This window comes from Rana temporaria, chromosome 3, assembly GCF_905171775.1.
Source record: "Rana temporaria chromosome 3, aRanTem1.1, whole genome shotgun sequence".
NCBI classification, from domain to species: Eukaryota; Metazoa; Chordata; class Amphibia; order Anura; family Ranidae; genus Rana; species Rana temporaria.
Genome location: NC_053491.1, coordinates 141019179 through 141037614, shown reverse-complemented (window position 1 = coordinate 141037614; position 18436 = coordinate 141019179). Strand labels below are relative to the sequence as shown.

The window sequence follows — 18436 nt, the reverse complement described above, 5'->3', positions numbered from 1 at the left end:
CCAAGTTGCTCATCTACAAATCGTCCAAAACACAGCGGCACGAATGATAACAGGGAAAAAACCCTGGGAATCAATCTCTTCTTCTTTCAGGTACCTTCACTGGTTGCCCGTGAAGGACCGGATCACATTTAAGGCCTGCACAAATGTGTTCAAGGAATCGCACCCCAATCTCTATGTGAGAAAATAAAATACCACAACCCCAATCGTGTTCTCAGGTCAACTAACCAAAATCTACTTCAAATCCCCAAGGCCCGTTATAAGACAAAAGGAGAACGGAGATTTGCAGTCCAAGGACCTTGACTGTGGAACGCATTACCAACCGATATCCGAACGGAAATGAATCACCAGGCCTTCAGAAAAAAACTCAAGACCCACCTATTCTGACGGCCAAAATTAGAAGGAAAATGGATACCAAGCGCCTTGAGGCGATTCAGTTCGCATATGTAGCGCTATACAAGTTTTTCATTCATTCATTCACCAGTCATCTCTATGACCACCAGAGACACGGGGGTGACGTTATGACATCACGTCTGGGCTGAAAATGTAAACAAAGCTGCGGTCGCGGCTGGTAAGCATGAGATCAGTGAAGTTTTTTTCAATCTCCTGCTTTCCAACCTGGAGGAGAGATGTGGGGTCTTATTAACCCTGCATCTCTTCATAAAGAGGACCTGTGACAATAGATTCCTATTACAAGGGATGTTTACATTCCTTGTAATAGGAATAAAAGTGATCAAAAAAATAAAATGTAAAGGAAATTGTAAAAATAAAAAAATAAAGTAAAATAAAAAAAATATATATTTTTTGTAAATGCCACTGTCCCCGTAGCTCGTGCTCATAAGCGAACACACACGTAAGTCCTGCCCACATATGTAAACGCCGTTCAAACCACACATGTGAGGTATCGCAGCATGTGTTAGAGCGCGAGCAATAATTCTAGCACTAGACCTCCTCTGTAACTCTAAACTGGTAACCTGTAAAACATTTTAAAGCGTCGCCTATGGAGATTTTTAAGTACTAACGTTTGGCGCCATTCCATGAGTGTGCGCAATTTTAAAGCGTGATATGTTGGGTATCTATTTACTCGGCGTAACATCATCTTTCACATTATATAAAAAAATTGGGCTAAATTTACTGTTTTGTTATTTTTTAATAATTTTTTCCCCCCAAAAAAGGCGTTTGAAAAATTATTGCGCAAATACCGTGCTAGATAAAAAGGTGCAATGACACCATTTTATTCCCTAGGGTGTCTGCTAAAAGAACATATATAATGTTTGGGGGTTCTGAGTAAATTTCTAGCAAAAAAATAATGATTTTTACATGTAGGAGAGGAGTGCCAGAATAGGCTCTGAAGTGGTTAAATAACAAACATGCCTATACTTACCTGCTCTGTACAATGGTTTTGCACAGAGCAGCCCCAATCTTCTTCTTCTGGGGTCCCCCGCTGGTGCTCCAGGCCCCTCCTCTTCATCGGGTACCCCCATGGAAGTAACCCATGTGTGCTTGCTCCTGAGTCCCGCTGCTGCATCCATTAAAATAGACAGCGGGACTTGGCCCTGCCCCCTGCTCCCGTGTCACCAGAGCCAATCACTCTCAACGCTATTAATCTGTCAAATGAGAAGAGAGACATCAGCGGTAGCCGCTGCGCTCGTGCACATCGCTGGATAGGAAAAGGGGGGTCTGGGGGGCTACTGAAGCACAGAAGGTTTTCACCTTAAAGCGAAGTTCCACCCAATCCCGCTTTTTGTATTCCCCCCCCCCCTCCCTCCGGTGTCACATTTGGCACCTTTCAGAGGGGAGGAGGGAGCAGATACCTGTGTAATACAGGTATTTGCTCTCACTTCCGGGCATATGCCACATGTGACATATGCCACAGCCGGCACTCACTCTGAAGCTGCTGAAATCGCGGGCGCCCTGGACAGGTAAGTGTCCATGTATTAAAAGTAAGCAGCTGCAGTATTTGTAGCTGCTGACTTTTAATTAAAAAAAATCAGCGGACATCCGCTTTAATGTATAGAATGCATTATTGTGAAAAACATCAAGGCTTTAGAAGCACTTTAAAGATTAATTTCAGATATGGCAATTTTTACATAGTTAGTCCAGCTTGAACTAATCTAAGTATGCCAAATACCATACCTGGCTGATCCCAATGGTAGCTGGAAATCCCTTTAGCAAGCACTGCGACTGCAGTGACCTTCACTAGCTTTTGAGTCTTGTGCAAAGAGGCTTCCCTCCTGTATTGTGAACACAGGAGGCCGCCTGCACAGATGTCATTCAGAGAACACGTTGCAGGAATCTACAGAGTTCTTTGATTAGATGAGGTGGAGACGTGGGGCAATGATATAACGATCTCCACCTCGTTGAAAGCTTGCTTTCATTTAGAAAATGTAAGGTTTTCTCTGAATAGCGCCTGTGCCTGTGAGCTTCAGGGCAGCTGCTTAGCACTGGACTCAGGAGTTAGTAAAGATCACTGTAGTAGTAGTGCATACTAAAGTGATTTCCAACTTTTACAAGGATCCCACAGGTATGACACATGTTTCCTTGCCCAACCTTGCCAAAACATTGATAGCTGACGCATTTCGCACTTGGGTATCAAAGCTTAGTCATAGCTATGACTAAGCGCTGATACCCCAGTGCGAAACGCGTCAGATATCCACCCCACTGTCTGCTGTGACTTGTAGTGCTGTTTCCGTTTTTTACCATTAAAGGCAACATTTTAAGAATTTTGTGGAAGTGCGGCTGTCCAATCTTTTTCTCCAGTCTTTGCCCCATGCATGTGGGGAGTGATGTCATTTCAGTCTAGCCAATTAAAAAATCCGAAGATCAGAACTCTGGCTGGTGAGGGAGCTCAGGGTACAGCAGCGATGGAGTGGATGCTGGCAGATGCAGACACCACTGAGTCCTTAACAGATAGTGACGGCATTGGCCCAATTCACTTACATGGCCATGAATCTCCAATTATGCCCATGGCCATAGACCAAATATGTCCATATTTGGTCAATGATGTCCCCACATCTCCACCCCCTTGTATATAAACTTAAAGACAGCCCTTGAGAACTATCATGGGCAGCACCAGTGGATGAGTCAACGTATTGGCAGTTTTTTCTTTCAACGATTGGTGGGTAACACGCATTGTAACTGACGCTGGATGAACGATGCTGATATTTTTATTGTTTTTTATATTTTTTTTAAATAAAGCACTTGTGAAAAACATGTGTGTGGTTATTTATAACTGACTTTTTTTGTGAATGGGTAGGGGTACCCCCTATCATTCACTGGGAGGGGGTGTGTGTTCCTTTATCTTAATATCTCCCAGTATCCCCACAACCACCAGGCCAGGCATATAGGGAAGAGGCCCCTTTACGAATGGGCATGATGGCATGTGGCCTGGCATGGTTCACGAGTGGGGAGACAGACACCTTTCCTAGCGTCCAATGCTGAATGCTCAGATTAAGGGTCTGTAATGTCATTTTTTTAAAGCGTGTGCATAAGATGTTTTGCTATACAGTAAAACCTTGGTTTGCAAGCATAATTAGTTCCAGAAACATGCTTGTAATCCAAAGCACTTGTATATCAAAGCATTTTTTTACAGGGAATAAAAGAGAAGAGAGGCACCTCTAAGGCCCCGTACACACCATAGAATCTATCCGCAGATAAATCCCATCGAATGGGTTTCAGCGGATAGATTCTATGGTGTGTACACTCCGGCGGATATTTATCCGCGGATATTTCCGAATTCCAGCAGATAAATATTTGTCGACATGCACAGAATATCTATCCGCTGGAATCGGATCCCACGGATGGATCCGCTCGTCTGTACAGACTCACCGGATCCATCCGTCCAAAGGGATTCCCCGCACGCGTCGTAATGATTTGACGCATGCGTGGAATTCCTTATATGACAGCGTCGCGCCCGTCGCTGCATCATAATCGCGGCGACGGCGCGACACGTCATCGCCAGAGGATTTCGGTGCGGATTTCAATGCGATGGTGTGTACACGCCATCGCATAGAAATCTGCTGAAATCCTCGAGAGGATTTATCCGCGGATACGGTCCGCTGGACCGTATCCGCGGATAAATCCTCTCGTGTGTATGGGGCCTTAGTGAAGCAATAATGTTGTACCTTCATTAAATGTAACCATGTTGCTACACTTAAGCCCCGTACACACGATTGGTTTGTCCGATGAAAACAGACCGTTTTCATCGGTCAAACCGATCGTGTGTGGGCCCCATCGGTTTGTTTTCCATCGGTTAAAAAAAATAGAACATGTTTTAAATTTTTCCTATGGATAAAAAAACGATAGAAAAAACGATCGTCTGTGTGGAAGTCCATCGGTCAAAGATCCATGCATGCTCAGAATCAAGTCAACGCATGCTCGGAAGTATTGAACTTAATTTTTCTCAGCACGTCGTAGCGTTTTGACACGGTCGGATTTTTGACCGATGGTGTGTAGGCAAGACTGATGAAAGTCAGCTTCATCGGATATCCCGACGAAAAAATCCATCAGATTAGATTCCATCAGATATCCGATTGTGTGTACAGGGCTTTAGAGGCTCCTCTTTTCTTTTTTATACTGAGTTTTGACATGACGCTACTCTTATATCAAGACATCGTTTGTATATCAAGGCAAAATTTATTAAAACAATTTGCTTGTTTTGCAAAACGCTCTCAAACCAAGTTACTCTCAAACCAAGGTTTTACTGTACTTCTTTCCTTACATGGTAGAGATGCAACTCTTTGCAAGCAGGTTTAGGGGACTCGTCTAGCATTTTTATATATTTTTTTGTCAATCCCTTGGTTATTAGCTTTAAAAATTGAGAAAACTGATTTGACAAATTTGGCTTCTATTGACTTCAATAGGGTTTGGATTTGGCAGAACCACCGTGAACTGAGCCCAAGTGTGTTTTTTCTCATGTAACTAAGCGCTAGCTGTCAAAATACCCAAACAGTGCTTGCATTTGATTGGATGCAGGCACTGTTCAGATGAAAATTTTACATCCAGCTCCTTTGATTTTTCAGTCAAAGGATATCAGGTATGAGGGTACCAACAGGGCTACTCACGAAACAAGTTTTGTCCGGTTCCTGAATGGAATTTTGTTCAATGTATGACCAGAATTAGCATACCAAAGTAATATGACCTCAAGAAGACAACACTATTGTTATGCTAGTAATTAACACACCCTCTTACCAGCCCCTGGAGACAAAGAAGATCTAAATTAAAATGTGTGACAGTTGGCTTTTTAGCATATTAATGAAGTTCTTTGATCATGCTAATCCAAAGAAGGTATAGGAGGTGTTCTGCAAATAAAAGACTCTGAGTGACATACATACATAAATACTACTGTATTTACTAGTAGTTGTCCTTTCCGGGGGGAAGACAGTGCTTATCGTTAGCGGCTATAGCAGCCTGCCTTTTATTGGTTTGAATCTCGGCCGGTACCGGCTGAACTGGCCGCGATTCGAACTGTGTATGGCTGGCCTAAACCTCCTGCAATAATGACCCACTTATTCTTGACTGGATTCCTGCAGCAACAGGTACACAAGATCAGGTTAAAACTTGAGTGATTAGGTAAAGAGATTGTGGGTCCTGATCCAATTATACGGGATCCCACTAGCTTATCAGACAGAACTGGTCATTACCGATCTAGAGCGGAAAGCAAGAGGGTTCATTCTACACATCCCAGGAGAAGTCTAGGATTCCCTTGACAGGATAAGCCATCACTTAGAAGCAGTGAAGAGCCAAGTGGACCAAGAGCCATTATTGGACCCTACGATCCACTTCATTGGCAGAAACCTGAGAGGGGGAGAATTCATTCTGCAATATGAAATGGAACTGCAGAACATAACAGCAGAGATATGCTGTAGGGAATGGGGCAGAATAGGACAGCTCAGCTAGGGGGATGCAGATGGACTGCTGAAGAAACTATTTGTAGATGGACTGCTGTCCAAGAAGGTTAGAGAAACCTTGCAGAATAAAGAAAGAAGCAACACCAATTTCATGACCCACAAACTATTAGAAACGCCATAGCATGTAAGGAGCAGAGATGTACAGGTGTAGGATAGTATCACCTGCAACCAAATAGCCCTGTGTGAGATGACTATCCAGAGAGCTACACAAAGATATCCATATGCAGGGAAAACAGGAGTACTTGAAGGGTAAGGAGGGGATGCCCTCATGTGGGGAGAGTGAGCACCGCCTTGGATGCAGCAAGGGCAGGCAAAGTCACCATCTTTGTGCTGAGACTGCCAATCTAGGACATCTGCAGAGACACAGCCCTAACAATACCCAGTGAAAGCCATAAAATAAAAACACCCCATTCCCAGGAATCAACAGTGGGGTGGCAGGGTGAAACAAAGATGAGGAAGAAGAAGACCCAAGAACCAAAGAACAAAAGAACGAATATGAAATTCCCTGATTTGACTGGAAGAAGGCCTTAAGCCCCGTACACACGGTCAGGTTTCCCCGTCGGGAAAACTGCGGGGAAAGCTTTTGGTCGGGACTCCTGGCCGTGTGTATGCTTCCTTGCAGTTTTCCAGACAGGAAAACTACCGGGAATCCCGGCGCGAAAATAGAGAACCTGCTCTCTATTTTCCTGCCGGGATTCACGGTGGTTTTAAACCTGGCAGTTTTCCTATGGGGAAATACTGCTAGGGAGCATACACACGGCCAGGATTCCTGGCCAATGCCCTTCCTGAAGTCTTCCCAGATCTTTGTGAATAATGGTCTGGGTGCCCTATTTTACATTGGCGTAGCGCATATGATATGCGCTACACCGGCCAAACTCTATGCTGGGCTACGTGAATCTAGTTCCATATGTACAGTCTGGAGGAAAGAAGGGGAAGGGGGAGACATGATTGAAACCATAAATACATCAAGGGGGTGAATAAGGTTTAGGAGGGCAGTTTTTTCAATATCATGCCTCGTACACACGACCGGTTTTCCTGGCAGGAAACATGCCATGAAAGTTTTTGGCCGGGAATCCCAGGCCGTGTGTATGCTCCATCACAGTTTTCCAGATAGGAAAACCGACGGGAATCCCGGCGGGAAAAAAGAGAACATGTTCTCTTTTTCCCCCCTGGGATTCCCGGTGGTTTTTAAGCCGGCAGTTTCTCTATGGGGAAAACCTGCGATGGAGTATACAAACGGTGGGGTTTCCCAACCAAAGCTCTTGTGGCAGTTTTCCTGTTGGGAAACCCAGCTAGGGGGAAAAATCTACCGAGCAGGTTCTCAGTTTTCCCCTTGGTTTTCCCGGTGGACATTTTTACCACCAGGAAAACCGATTGTAAGTACAAGGCATTAAACAAAAATCAAGAACACGGGGACATGACCTCAAACTCACGGCAGGAAAGTTCAAAATTAACCTTAGAAAGTATTTTACTGAAAGAGTAGTTGATGCTTGGAAGAAACTTCTAGCAGAGATAGTGACTGAGCCAGTCAACGGTAAGTGGATTCAAACATGCTTGGACAAACATAGATCAAACAATGTTAAAGAAAAAAAATAATTAAAACATGTATAAAAAAAAGAAAAATGGGCAGACTTGATGGACTACTCAGTCTTTTTTCTGCCTCTACTTTTCTATGACTTGTGAATCCAGTCATTGAGGTTGAATGAAATTTAATGGCATCCCAGTCTTAGTCCGTAGGGTTCAATATTGAGTTGGCCCACCCTTTGCAGCTATAACAGCTTCAACTCTTCTGGGAAGGCTGTACACAAGGTTTAGGAGTGTGTCCTTGTGAATGATTGACCATTCTTCCAGAAGCGCATTTGTGAGGTCCGGCACTGATGTGTACGAGAAGGCCTGGCTCGGAGTCACCACTCTAATGCCGCATACACACGGTCGGAATTTCCGACAACAAATGTTCGATGGGAGCTTGTTGTCAGAAATTTCGACCGTGTGTAGGCTCCATTGGACATTTGCTGTCGGAATTACCGACAACAAAAATTTGAGAGCTGGTTCTCAAATTTTCCGACAACAAAAGTCCTTGTCGGAAATTCCGATCGTGTGTAGCCAATTCCGACGCACAAAATTCCATGCATGTTCTGACTCAAGTACGAGACGGAAACGTTCGGTCTGGTAAAACTAGCGTTCGTAATGTAGCACATTCGTCACGCTGTAACGGACTGAAAAGCACAAGGCTGAAAAGCGCGAATCGTCTCTCACCAAACTTCTACTAACACGACTGGTATTGAACTTTCCTTTAATAGTGCCCTCGTACGTCTTGGCATTTGGAATTTCCGACAACATTTGTGCGACTGTGTGTATGCAAGACAAGTTTGAGCCAACATTCATCGGAAAAAAATCCACGGGTTCAGATCGTCTGTACGTGGCATAATTCATCTCAAAGGTGTTCTATCAGGTTGAGGTCAGGACTCTGTGCAGGACAGTCAAGTTCCTCCACCCAAACTCGCTCATCCATGTCTTTATGGACTTTGCTTTGTGCACTGGTCCAAATAGTTGGTGGCCTCTTAGTTCCAATGAAGGTAACGCTTAAAGCCTCGTAACATACAATCGGATATCTGATGAAATCGAATCCGATGGATTTTTTCGGCGGATATCCGATGAGGCTGACTTTCATCAGTCTTGCCTACACACCATCAGTCAAAAATCCAACCGTGCCAAAAAGCAGTGACGTAAAACACTACGACATGCTGAGAAAAATAAAGTTCAATACTTCTGAGCATGCGTCAACTTGATTCTGAGCATGCCTGGATTTTTGACCGATGAACTTCCACACAGACGATCGTTTTTTTCTATTGTTTTTTTATCCATTTTTTTATCCATAGGAAAAATGTAAAACACGTTCACGTTTTTTTTCACCGATGGTCTGTTTTCATTGGACAAACCGATCGTGTGTACAGGGCTTTAGGCATCAGCATACCAAGACATTTTGGACAATTTCATGCTCCCAACTTTGTGGGAACAGTTTGGGGACGGCCCCTTTCTGTTCCAACATCACTGCGCACCAGTACACAAAACAAGGTCCATAAAGACATGGATGAGCACGTTTGGGTTGGAGGACTGGCCAACCTCAAAATTGAACCCTACGGACCAAGACTGAGATACCATTAAAGTTCATGTGCGTGTAAAGCCAGGTGTCCCAATACTTTTGATAATATAATGTAAGTTGGTGTGTGAGCTTTGTGAACGGAGCCTATGTCTCTTCTGCAATAAAACAAAAAGTTACCCTGGACATTTTTTAATGGAGAACTAAAGTTCTCCTTTCACTTTCTGCTTTTTAGAAAGGTAAACTTTGGTCCAAAATTCATGGGGTTCCTGCTAGGGGTGCCACCTGTCCAGGATTCACCCGGACAGCTCGGGTTTTGAATCATGTGTCTGGATTTCAGTCCACCTAAAACCTGGACACATTATTCAACCAGGCTGTGGCTCCCCAAGTAACTGAGATATACACAAATCTGTTGCCGTCTGGGAGCTGTGGGCAGCTATTTGGGGACAGGTTTGACTGAAGGGTGAAGTGATGTTAGCAAGAGCAATTTGGCCACACCCACGGTTTGCCAAGGCGCGCTCTGTGCGCTACATAACTACTCTCCCTGGGGCACCCAGGTCTTTTATAATCCTATAGTGTTTACCAGTCGTGTTAGTAGAAGTTTGGTGAGAGACGATTTGCGCTTTTTAGTCCGTTACAGCGTGACGAATGTGCTACATTACGAACGCTGGTTTTACCAGACTAAGCATTTTCGTATCGTACTTGAGTCAGAACATGCGTGGAATTTTGTGCGTCGGAATTGGCTACACACAATCGAAATTTCCGACAAGAACTTTAGTTGTCGGAAAATTTAAGAACCAGCTCTCAAATTTTTGTCGGAAAATCCGACAGCAAATGTCCGATGGAGCCTACACACGGTCAGAATTTCCGACAAGCTCCCATCGAACATTTGATGTCGGAAATTCCGACCGTGTGTACACGGCATTAGAGTGGTGACTGCGAGCCAGGCCTTCTCGTACACATACATCAGTACCAGACCTCACAAATGCGCTTCTGGAAGAATGGTCAATCATTCCCAAGGAAACACTCCTAAACCTTGTGGACAGCCTTCCCAGAAGAGTTGAAGCTGTTATAGCTGCAAATGGTTGGCCAGCCCAATATTGAACCCTATGGACTAAGACTGGGATGCCATTAAAGTTCATGTGCGTGTAAAGGCAGTGGGAAGTGGGTTTTTTGTTTCCATTTGTACCACCTAATTCAACCTCAATGACTGGATTGGGGGTCGGGCATTGGGGTCGGGCTGCTACAGCTACTGCTGGCTCCGCTCTCCTCACTGGCGGCCGGCTTCACCCTCTGGCGCTTCCTGCAGCTCAGCCTCATTCCTCTCCACTTCCTCCTCACCAGTGGTGGCTTCTATAGTGTTTACTGCAAAAAATAAAAATAAATTGCCCTGTGCTGCAAAAGTGTTCGGATTTGGCTTGAAGAAGAAGTGGCAACCCTAGTTCCTAGTTTGTTCATGAACATTTCAGTAAAGTTGAGAAAAAAAATAAAAAAATTCTCAGTCATAGACTCTGAGGTAAAGTTACTGCCACAACCTTGACTAATACTCCAAGACATGGCTAAGCCTACTACTGAAAGTTATCCACTTGCAGTGTGTGTTTATGAAAGTACTTCCCAACACAAACACTGTCTCAGTTTCCATGTACAAGGAGCAATAAAAGTCTCATTATGACAGTGAGAAGAACCATTCTCCAGTCAATCTAGTAACATGGCCGACATTAGTGAGACTCCACACATTCGCGCACCCCCTCCACGCCCGTGCAAACCCAGCCCATTGTCTCCCCGCCGACCAATGCCGACGCGGATATGCGCTAGCGCGCCAATAGCGGCGTCGGATCTCCAATAGTGGGCGGGATCGGGGTACGTCGTATTTCAAAGAATCGGCTATATAGCCAACAGTAGGGGCCGTTAGGAGAGGCCATTTTGTGTGTACCCGGCGACAGAGTCTCCTGCGTTAAATCGGACGGCCAGAAGGGGGGCGCTTTAGCGGCTGTTCACTTTATCTGCTCCCTGTTAACTCTTTAGCCGCCCAAGCAGAGACAAAGGCGGCGGCTGGAGGAGGAGGTGGGATGGAGGACGGCGAGAAAGTTGTGTATTCCCGCTCGCAGCTGGTGTTCGCGGGGATAAAGCCGCTGGAGGACGCGCTGGAAATCTTCGTCCCGGAGTCGAAGCACTTCATGAACTCGGACACGGAGCTGTGGAACTTCCTATGTAGCCTGAAGCGGGACTTCTCGCCGGTTATCCTCCGTAGTAAAGACGTGTACGGCTACTCGTCGTGCCGCTCTGTGGTACCGGACCCCAGCCAGCTCTCCCGTAGGAGAGCCCGGGAGCCTGCTCCCGCTCCCCCTCAGCCTAAGAAGCCACCGCCGCCGGTGAAGAGGAAGCGGAGAGGAATGAGGCTGAGCTGCAGGAAGCGCCGGAGGGTGAAGCCGGCCGCCAGTGAGGAGAGCGGAGCCAGCAGTAGCTGCAGCAGCCCGACCCCATCCGAGGCGTCCGGCTCCATAGGTACCCCCCCTCTAGAGGACATGTGGAGGATCGGAGGCGCCTTCCCCACCATCCGGGTCCGGGACGTGTCCTGTGAGGCCACAGTGGCGGCTGCCCGCCGAAGGGCTCAGAGGATCCTACAGGTCAATCTACAACCCGTAGTTCGGATCCGCCGCTTCCCCGTCCTCTCCTCCTCCTCCTGAGGACCGATCAGCTGTGCACTTTCCGGGGGGCGGCCAGCCTGTTTACACGTCTGCACTTTACTGTACACATCTACTGCTAGGAGAAGCCGGAGGAGGCGGACATGGGACTTCTACTTCTTCTCTGCTGGACTAGCTGCAATATGGGAGCTGCTGCATGTGGGGGGTGGGGAGACAGCTTCTTGGCCATGGGTGGGTGAGGTGTGATTGAGGTATAGGAGCCTCCAGGAGGGTTCCTTCACCCTGGGAGGGGGTTATGGAGGGTTCCTTCACCCTGGGACGGGGTTATGGAGGGTTCCTTCACCCTGGGAGGGGGTTATGGAGGGTTCCTTCACCCTGGGAGGGGGTTATGGAGGGTTCCTTCACCCTGGGAGGGGGTTATGGAGGGTTCCTTCACCCTGGGAGGGGGTTATGGAGGGTTCCTTCACCCTGGGAGGGGGTTATGGAGGGTTCCTTCACCCTGGGACGGGGTTATGGAGGGTTCCTTCACCCTGGGAGGGGGTTATGGAGGGTTCCTTCACCCTGGGAGGGGGTTATGGGAGCTTCCAGGAGGGTTCCTTCACCCAGGGAGGGGGTTATGGGAGCTTCCAGGAGGACATCAATAGGAGGGTCCTTCACCCAGGTTGGGAGATATAGGAGCTTCCAGGAGGACCAAGTCTAAGGGGTCAGTTCCTTCACCCAGGCTGGGGTTTTTGGAAAATTCCAGGAGGATTATATCTGAGGTTAGTTTCTTCACCTGGCGAGGTATGGGAAATTCCAGAAGAACATCTTCTGTGGAGTCAATTTCTTCACCCAGTGTGGGGGGTATGGGAGCTTCTAGGAGGATCACATCTAGGATTGGTTTCCAGCTGGACATCTGTTTGATAAGTTCCTTTACCCAGGGTGGGGGGTATGGGGGCTTTCAGAAGGACTACATCTATAGGGTCAGTTCCTATACCCAGGGTGGGGGATATGGTAGCTTCAAAGGGGCCCCTATGGAGTCAGTTCCCTCTCCCCAAGTCGGGGTATGGGAGCTTTCAGGATGACTACATCTAGGGTCAGTTCCTTCGCCCAGGGTAGAGTATGTAAATTCTAAGAGGTTTACATCTCTGGGGTCAGTTCCCTTTCCCAGAGTGGGAGTTGAGGACTACATGTATGGGATCAGTTTCTTTCAACCAGGGTGAGGGTATTGCAGCCTCCTGGGGACTACATGCATGGGGTTGTCAGCTCCTTCCTTGGGGGGAGGACGACTACATGTATGGGATCAACTCCTTCCGGGGCCATAGTGCAAAGTGTGTCTTGGAAGGAGAACTTCCAAGAGAACTTGCATGCATGGGGTCGGCTCTTTCCCCCAAGGCTGTGGGGGAATAGGTTGGGTTTAAAGGGATTGAGGCACACAAGGCTAGGGAGGGTTTAATCAACTTCCAGGAGGACCTTGTATGGAATCGGTTCTCTCAGCCAGGGGTATGGCAGCCTTCATCGGGACTACATGTATAGATCAGCTCCTTCACCCAAGGCCAGGGGGTTTAAGTGACAGGTATGGGAGCTTCCAAGAGAATTTACATGAATGGGATCAGTTCCTTTACCAAAGGCCAGGAGTTGGGGAGATTGAAGTGTGACTGAGGCATGGGAGCTTCTGTGAAGACCATGTATGGGATCTACTCTCCCCTGCCCCCAAGGCCATTGGGGCATTGCAGCTTCCATGAGCGCTACATGCAAGGCTTGCAACGGGTTTACATGTATGCAAATAAGAGAATTCTCTAAAAAAAATAAAAAACTGACATGTGTCATCACCAGCAACTACCTCAAACAATCCGGAGCTCCACTCTAACCCCTATCCAAAGACTTCTTTGTATTGGTGATCACTTCATTTTTCTACTTCACATTTATATTCGATGGTGCCGTTTGCCAAGTCTATTGAAAGTGTCTTGATGGTTAAAGAACTGTGACTGGCTAGATGCCAGTTTATGCAAACTATTTTTTAATTGTGTCAAGGGAATTGAAAGTTGTTAAAGCAGACCTTGCCTGAAAATGCATATCTGCCTATTTTGCTGCCCCATCCACTGTTATGTAAAATTGCAATGAAAGTTTTTTTTTTTTTTTTAACAAAATGTAGAAAAATGCCCCACACTCTGGCCTCCAGCATGCTTGTATAGACACGGGTGACCTCCCTGGGCCGTCACGTGGGCGGTTGGGGAAAGCGGAGGAACCCAGTTCCTGTAAGAATGTTCCATCATAGTTGCGGAGGGCCTACTTTGCGATTTGTGATCCTCTTCTTTCCCAAGATTAAGCGGTGTAGTCTAGCAACATCACCGATGCCTTAAAAAAAAAAAACGGCTCCATATTTTTCATTCCATATAGCATTTATTTTTTCTCTTTAAATTGCTTTCAGTTGGCATATTTAAAATGTGATTGTGAAATTCACTGCAGGTGAATAGATTGATAACTTGAAACGCGCACCAGGATGAATCGCCTGCAGTGAATGTCACATCGACTGTCTTCTAAAAATGTCCCAAAGTGTTTTTTATGTTGGATGGCTGCAAGATAAAGGGTTGCATTTTTATGCAAAGATCAATTTTACTTTAATTTTGTTACATGTGATTGGTTGTATATACCAAGCCTAATGAACAAATTAGCGCTAGGTTTTTTTTTTATTTTTTATATATATCTAATAAAGTCTGAATTTCAGATATAAGAATAAAAATGTTTTCCATTGAACATGGCATGGGACAGCAGATTTTTCTGGGAGGTGTAGATAATGCCATTGGGTCAATATATTGTTACATTTTGTACAAATCTTCCTAGGAAGGATATTTATTACTAGTCTTTTTCTGGTTTAAATGTGACTGGCGCTCATGTTGGAACAGGTACTGCTGAAGGATGTTGTGACATAGTGTGCCACCTATGACTGATGCATGTGCCTTTTAACAAACCCATGTGTCGGCTTTTAACTGGCACAATGTGACTGTTGCGTAGACATACTGGTGCTATTTAATGCGTTCACTGCCTGGAAATCCATTCTAGAACTCGTTTTGAAGTATACACGTTTATCCTAAATAATTTTTATTGAAAATGGTGCTGTGTAGAGATGTTCTCTATCATCTTCAGCACTTTGCTGCAATGACTTCTATTTACCAGGAGTATGAGATTGGTTACAGTTCATCTTATGGTAATTTAGTGGATCTGACTTCTGGTATCACTGCCATATATGTAACTGCTTATGGTCCCCCCCCCATCCATTGTAATATGTTGAACCATGCCAATTAATCTTGTTTTTGTTCATTTATTTTTTTTCTTCTTCAAAGTAACTTATTGAGTTAATAAACATTCTTTCAAATATTCTGTGACTTCGTTTATTCTACAATGTAGATGTAGGAATTTGGAGGGGAAAAAATCCTATGGGTATTGCTGTCTGCACGGTTTCAAACTTTTGAGTGTGAACAACCAAATGGGTCAAGCCCACTTGGTCAAACCGTTTGTTTCATGGTTTTGATAATGTTCAATTAAAGGGGCTGTAAACCATCATGGTTTTTCACTGAAATGCATGCTTTGCATTTTGGGTGAAAATCCTTCTGTAGTGCTGAAGCCCCTCCCCCAGATATGGGGAGGTGCTGAGGGACCTCCGAAGAGGAGGACCGGGACACTGCAAAACTAACTGCACAGTGGCGGTAAGTCTGACATGTGGGGGGGTGTTTAAGGTTTTACACCCCATTTTTAACCACTTCCTTACTGGGCACGTAAACCTCCCTCCTGCCCAGACCAATTTTCAGTGCTGATGCACTTTGACAATTGCACGGTCATACAACGCTGTACCCAAATGACTTTTTTTTTTTTTTTTCTTTTCACACAAATGGAGCTTTTTTCATTTTTTTGGTGATATTTAATCACCGCTGGGTTTTTTATTTTTTGCTAAACAAACCAAAAAAAATGGAAAATTTTGAAGGAAGAAAAAATCATGTTTCGTAGTTTGTTATAAAATTTTGCAAACGTGTGTGTTTTTTTTTTTTTCTTCTTTATTGATATGCGCTGATGAGGCTTCACTGATGGGCACAGATAAGGTGACACTGATGGGAGGCACTGGCAGGTGGCTCTCCATCGGGACCGCTGGCCCTTTTTTTTTCTTCTCATGCTGAGAAGAAATGGCCGATTACCGGCTCTGTTAACATCACATGATCAGCTGTCATTGGGTGACAGCTGATCATGTGGTCGGGATCGAAGTGGTTAACGGCAAAACTTTATTTTTTTTCTTAATTTTGGACAGATGGAGAATTTTTTTCTTTCCCTTACTTCCTGTCCCATAGCCAAAACATGAAGTGAGGAAATTCCCTGCCCCAAAAAGTGAGAGAAGTGAGTATTCCCATTAGATGTCCCCTCTTTGTGTTTTGGGGACAACCCCAAATTTTGGATTTTCTTACATTTTTCAATGATCATGGTAACAGGACAAATAGAAGGTGAATTCCCCCAATAGGGGAACAGACGGCAATAACAAAAACCTGATGGGCGTTCTTATCCTTTTCCAGACTATAACGAAAATTAATATTTTTTTGGTTACACTTAAGGTGTTTGGAATCCTCCCAATTTTTTTTTTTTTTTCGGATTGTAAAATGTGTGTGGTTAAAATGTTACTTTGGGTATGGAGGTCACATCTGACTGTTTCCTCCCTCCCATATTGCAGTTTTTGATTTTCCTGAGTGGCAAGTCCCATTACTGCCACACTGGGATAGGGTCACCTCCAGATAAATACAGTAATTGATTATGAAATTGATTACAATTTTCATAATCGGCCAGTAACATAATAGGGTTAACAAAAAAAAAATTAGCCCTTTATAGTATAAAAAAGCAAGTTGCTACTGTACATTAGATTATTTGCTCTTTTTGTACTTTTTTTTTTAACCCCATTATGTTACTAAACATCTCAGGCCGGGGTCACACCATGTTTTTTTTGGTGCTTTTTGCAGAAACACACTACAGTTCATTTACATGTTTTCCTTTTGGGACACGTTCACATCCATGATTTTTTTTTCAGCTGCTGCGTATTTGGAAAGGGCAAGGACTTTTTAACGCAAAACGGTGCTATTTTATTATTTTTTTTTTTTTGGGCTCAATATACTTCAATGGAGAAGCTGCAGAAAAGCATGTAATGTGTTTTTGCAGCAATTTGTGTTTTGTAATCTGCCCAACAACAAATTGGCCCAAAAAATTGGCAAAGAACTCTGAGTATCTGGGAAAAAAAAGAATTGTTGCTCTACAAGATGGCCTAGGGCAGTGATGGCGAACTTTGGCACCCCAGATGTTTTGGAACTATATTTCCCATGATGCTCATGCCTTCTGCAGTGTAATCGAGCATCATGGGAAATATAGTTCCAAAACATCTGTGGTGCCAAGGTTTGCCATCCCTGGCCTAGGCTATAAGAAGATTGCCAAGACCCTGAAACTGAGCTGCAGCACGGTGGCCAAGACCATACAGCTGTTTAACAGGACAGGTTCAACTCAGAACAGGCCTCGCAAAGGTCGACCAAAGAAGTTGAGTGCATGTGTTCAGCGCCATGTCCAGAGGTTGTCTTTGGGAAATAGATGTACGAGTGCTGCCAGCATTGCTGTTGAAGTGGTGAGGGGGGGTGGGGTCAGCCTGTCAGTGCTCAGACCATACCGCGCACACTGCATCAAATTGGTCTGCATGGCTGTCGTTCCAGAAGGAAGTATTTTCTAAAGTTGATGCACAAGTAAGCCAGCAAACGGTTTGCTGAAGATAAGCGGACTAAGGACAGGGATTACTGGAACCATGTCCTGTGGTCTGATTAGACCAACATAAACTAATTTGGTTCAGATGGTGTCAAGCGTGTGTGGCGGCAACCAGGTGAGCAGTACAAAGGCAAGTGTGTCTTGCCTACAGTTAAGCATGGTGGTGGGAGTGTCTGGAGCTGCATGAGGGTTGCCAGCACTGGGAAGCTACAGTTCATTGAGAGAACCATGAGCGCCAACATGTACTGTGACATACTGAAGTAGAGCATGTTCCCTTCTGTTGGCAGACTGGGCCGCATGGAAGTATTCCAACATGCTACCGACCCCAAACACACCTCCAAGATGACCACTGCCTTGCTAAAGAAGCTGAGGGTAAAGGTGATGGATGGCCAAGCATGTCTCCAGACCTAAACCCTATTGAGCATCCTCAAATGGAAGGTGGAGGAGTGCCAGATCTGTGATGTCATCATGGAGGAGTAACAGAGCACTCCAGTGACAACCTGTGAAGCTCTGGCGAACTCCATGCCCAAGAGGGTTAAGGCAGTGCTGGAAAATAATGGTGGCCACACAAAATATTGACACTTTGGGCCCAATTTGGACATTTTCACTTATGGGTGTACTCTGTTTTTTTTTTGCCAGGAGTTTAGCCATTAATAGCTGTGTGTTGAGTTATTTTGAAGGGACAGCAAATTTACACTGTTATACAAGCTGTACACTCACTACTTTACATTGTAGCAACGTGTCATTTCTTCAGTGTTGTCACACGAAAAGGTATAATTAAATATTTACAAAAATGTGAGGGGTGTACTCACTTTTGTGAGATTGTGTGTATGTATGTATGTATGTGTGTGTGTGTGTGTGTGTGTGTATGTATGTATGTATGTATGTATATATATATATATATATATATATATATATATATATATATATATATATATATATATATATATATATGTATAGGGTGACTTTGGCCAATTATGGCTAAGGGTGTTTAGTACACGCCCCACACTATATAAGGCAGCCTG

General features: G+C 44.9%; 1 protein-coding gene across 1 annotated transcript; it reads left to right on the top strand.

The window, feature by feature from the left end:
• Positions 1–10882: 10882 nt before the first annotated feature.
• On the top strand, positions 10883–15009 carry CCDC71L (coiled-coil domain containing 71 like). The gene has a single exon (XM_040343529.1). It carries the CDS (start codon positions 11076–11078, stop codon positions 11691–11693), a length of 618 nt encoding a protein of 205 aa, XP_040199463.1. The 5' UTR covers positions 10883–11075; the 3' UTR covers positions 11694–15009.
• Positions 15010–18436: the final 3427 nt, after the last annotated feature.

Coding starts and splice junctions, on each gene's coding strand:
- CCDC71L (XM_040343529.1), top strand. CDS start 11,076: ATGGAGGACGGCGAGAAAGTTGTGTATTCCCGCTCGCAGCTGGTGTTC.